The 3,336-nt window shown below is 45.9% G+C and overlaps 1 protein-coding gene across 1 annotated transcript; it reads right to left on the bottom strand.

The window, feature by feature from the left end:
• Positions 1-1,160: 1,160 nt before the first annotated feature.
• Positions 1,161-3,336, bottom strand: LOC309524465 (uncharacterized protein). Its single transcript, XM_082242409.1, has 4 exons — positions 3,328-3,336; positions 3,080-3,216; positions 1,833-1,952; positions 1,161-1,699 (listed from the first exon to the last, which is right to left on the bottom strand). The coding sequence occupies exons 2-4, from the start codon at positions 3,178-3,180 to the stop codon at positions 1,477-1,479; spliced, it is 444 nt and encodes a 147-aa protein (XP_082098535.1). The 5' UTR covers positions 3,181-3,216; positions 3,328-3,336; the 3' UTR covers positions 1,161-1,476.

The following is a 3,336-nucleotide window of genomic DNA, read 5'->3' as shown; positions in this document are numbered from 1 at the left end:
GAGGGTGGTATTATAGAAGTCTGGCGTCACCAAAAATTTTCCTTTACTGGAGACTTGGAGGTTCTTTGGGAAGTGTTCTTTATGCTGGTTTAAATTCTCCTGTTTGGCTTTTGGCGCATGTCCCTTTAAATCTCAAATGCATGCAGAGACGTAGTAGATCAAGAACAAATTGAAATGGCGAATAACAAAGCCAAGTTAAGTCCCGAAATGGCTTCCTCCTCCCTTTTTTAAACCCATAGGGAAGTCACTAACATAAAACCAGCATTAAGGTCTGGGGAGGACCCAGGCTTTCTTCCACCCACTTCAAACAAGAAAGTTGATGTTAACGATAACGTCCTCAAAAAGCCTGTCGGTTAAAGCATCAACTAAATGCCCCAGAAACCTCCTTTCCTCCTCTCAAACCCGGTAAAGAGTCTCTCTATCAAAAAACAAACAAACTCAATATTACCTTGCTTCCAACTCTCTGTACTTTGTACTTTGTAAAATGTACTTTGTTATCGAGGATATTCCTTCCCCTCGCTAGCGGTTACTTCTTGCTCTTTCATTCACGTCTGCCAGCTTTTCGCTTTACTCCTTTGTCAATCTTACCGCCAGTAGTGAATTCCTCCTTCTTTTGTCTTTAATTACTTCTCTGCTGGGTACTTCATTCAGAATTCCTTTGGCTTTTACTTTGATTGTTTTCCAATGTTCTCCCTCCTCTGCTTTCTTCAAAGCTTTTAGGACTATTTCCCAGCTTTTCCTCTGTTGTCGGAGGTCCGCCGCTTTCACTCGGAGCCTGAGGCTTCACAGCATGGAGTCTGGTGCTTCCCCTTCTCGCTGCGGCTCCAGCCTTGTTAAACGCCGGCAACACAGGCGAGCACACGCAGCCGCCTGGCTGAGTATTTTGACCAACAGGATATTCCACCTGTGGTTTAGGGGTTCACGGAGCCTTCGTGACCCCTCTAAGACCCCCACGCTGTTCGAGGCTCCTCAGACGAGTTGCCTCGCGCTCCTTCCCGTGGCGTCCCGGAAGCTTTAATTAGTTTAATGCTTATCAAATGTCCAGTGCGGTTCCGATACGACAATGTCCCATTACAGCAGAGCTTTTAGCACAGGCCCTTCAGTATTGTGCCAGCAAAAGAGTGCTGGGCCATGATTAGAATTGAGATCTGTACCCCCCCTCCCTCTGAGCATCACTTGCCATGTCAGAGTCCAGGAGCAGGGATATCCCTCTGATGCTGAGCTCCCGGACTTGCAGGTGTTTGCATTCCAGTCAGTTGAGGAGCTGGTCCAATGTATCTTTACAGGGACAGACCTCCAGACGGCCGCTGAGCAGCTAAAGAGGCCCAAAGAGAAAGAAACCCTTCAGTGAGGAGAGGCTGAGGCACGTTCTCCTTTTACCCACCATTTGCAATTCTGCACAGAGCAAACCTACTGAAGTGAATGGACCAAAGTTTGCCATGTACATCAAATCCAATGGGTCTACTCTGAGGAGCACTAAAACAGGCAACAGTCCTTAGGCTCAAAGTAGCCCAACACTCGACCGAAGCCAAGCCAGAGCCTCCTTGCTGCCCCCATTTCCTCCTGCACCTCAGTCCCCCTCACCTCGATGTAGATAGCTGCCGCGACTTGTGGCATCCCGGCAAAATCCTGGTCCTTGAGAGCAGCGATGATATTTTCCACCATGGGAGGGATCCACCAGCGTTGCTTTCCGATAACTCTGAAATGGAGAAGCAGATCTTGGTAAGGAAGGGAAAGACACCGCAGGAAGCAAACAGGGGCACAGTCCAACCCCGTGCCTTCAGCTCCGTTTGCCAGACCATTGGGGAAGGTCACCGTGTTCTTCCTCTTACCTCACCATGGCAGACAAGCCCTGGCTGAAAGTCTCCCGGCAGAAAAGTTGGTCGACGACGGCCGTCTCTACTTCCTCTCCAGTGGTGCCCAGAAGGAGGTGCAGAACTCCCTCAGCCCCTCTGGAACCAAAGCAAGGCCAGGATCACCAGGAGGGTCATTGCCACACACTCCAATTCCTTCCCCTTCCTTCCTCCCTAGCAGCCGCCTGAAGGAGAGCCTCCCTTGGAAAACCAAGCTGGAATGCCACCGGTATGAAGTTTACTGCATGTAATGCTTTGAAAGAAAACATTATGAAAATGGTATACAGGTGGTACATGACCCCGGTTAAGTTAGCTAAGATCTACCATTTGTCCGATAATAAATGTTGGAAATGTAAGGAAGCTGAGGGGACATTCTTTCACCTCTGGTGGACTTGTCCAAGATTGAAGGCCTTCTGGGAAATGATCTATAATGAGTTAAAAAAGGTGTTTAAGTACACCTTTCCCAAGAAACCAGAGGCCTTCCTTCTGGGCATTGTCGGCCAGAAGGTGTCTAAAAAGGATAGAACCTTTTTTATGTATGCTACAACAGCAGCAAGAATTCTTATCGCTAAACATTGGAAGACTCAAGATTTGCCCACACTGGAGGACTGGCAGACGCAATTGATGAACTACATGGAACTAGCCGAGATGACTGCAAGGATTCGAGACTTGGGAGAAGAAGCAATGGAGGAGGATTGGAAAAAATTTAAAGACTATTTGCAAAAGCATTATAAGTTATATGAAACATAAGATGTCGTATGATTTGGAATCTAGCCCCAGTAACGAAATTTAATTATTTATGAAATTTGATAAGATTTATGAAAGAATTAAGGTTTAAATGGGTAAAAACGATACTACGGTATATTTTTGGAGTATATGGTGATTAAGAGATTTAAATCTAAATTGTAATTGAAAATATAAAGAAACACACGAAACAAGGATATAATTTGCTGATAAATTTATTGTTAAGAATGCACTATGCGGGAGACGGGGGAAGTCCAATGGGAATTTGAAATAAGTCAATGAAGTGGTTGTGATTTTTCTCTTTTCTACTTTTTTCTTCTTATCTTTTTCTTTTTACTTTTTGATCTTTCTGTTATTTCTGTAAAAAATGTAATAAAAATTATTAAAAAAAAAAAAAGAAAACCAAGCTGGAATGAACCCCCCCCCCCCCCGAGGCTGAAGGGGTAAGGACTCCATTGGTCTCTTTGGAACACACTACTCACCCGAGGAATTCCTGGTCGTAATGGAAGTTGAAAACCATCCCCAGGAGAGCGATCAGCAGCTGTGGGAAGTTCTGGCGCACAGCTGCCTTGTATTCCTCCATCCTGAGGATGGCGTGCAACAGGCTGGTGAGATGTTGCTGGAAGAGAGAGAGGTGCAAGTCACTTTCCCTGCTTTTCTGCAGAATACGGGAACCCCTAGATATTACCCTGGGAAGAAGGAAGCCAGAAGGCAGGTGGTTGGTCCTTACCACTTTGGT

The sequence above is a fragment of the Podarcis vaucheri genome (genome assembly GCF_965113315.1).
Source record: "Podarcis vaucheri genome assembly, contig: HAP1_SCAFFOLD_251, whole genome shotgun sequence".
Classification (NCBI taxonomy): Eukaryota; Metazoa; Chordata; class Lepidosauria; order Squamata; family Lacertidae; genus Podarcis; species Podarcis vaucheri.
The sequence above is the reverse complement of the archived record's forward strand: the minus strand, read 5'-3'. Positions and strand labels throughout refer to the sequence as shown.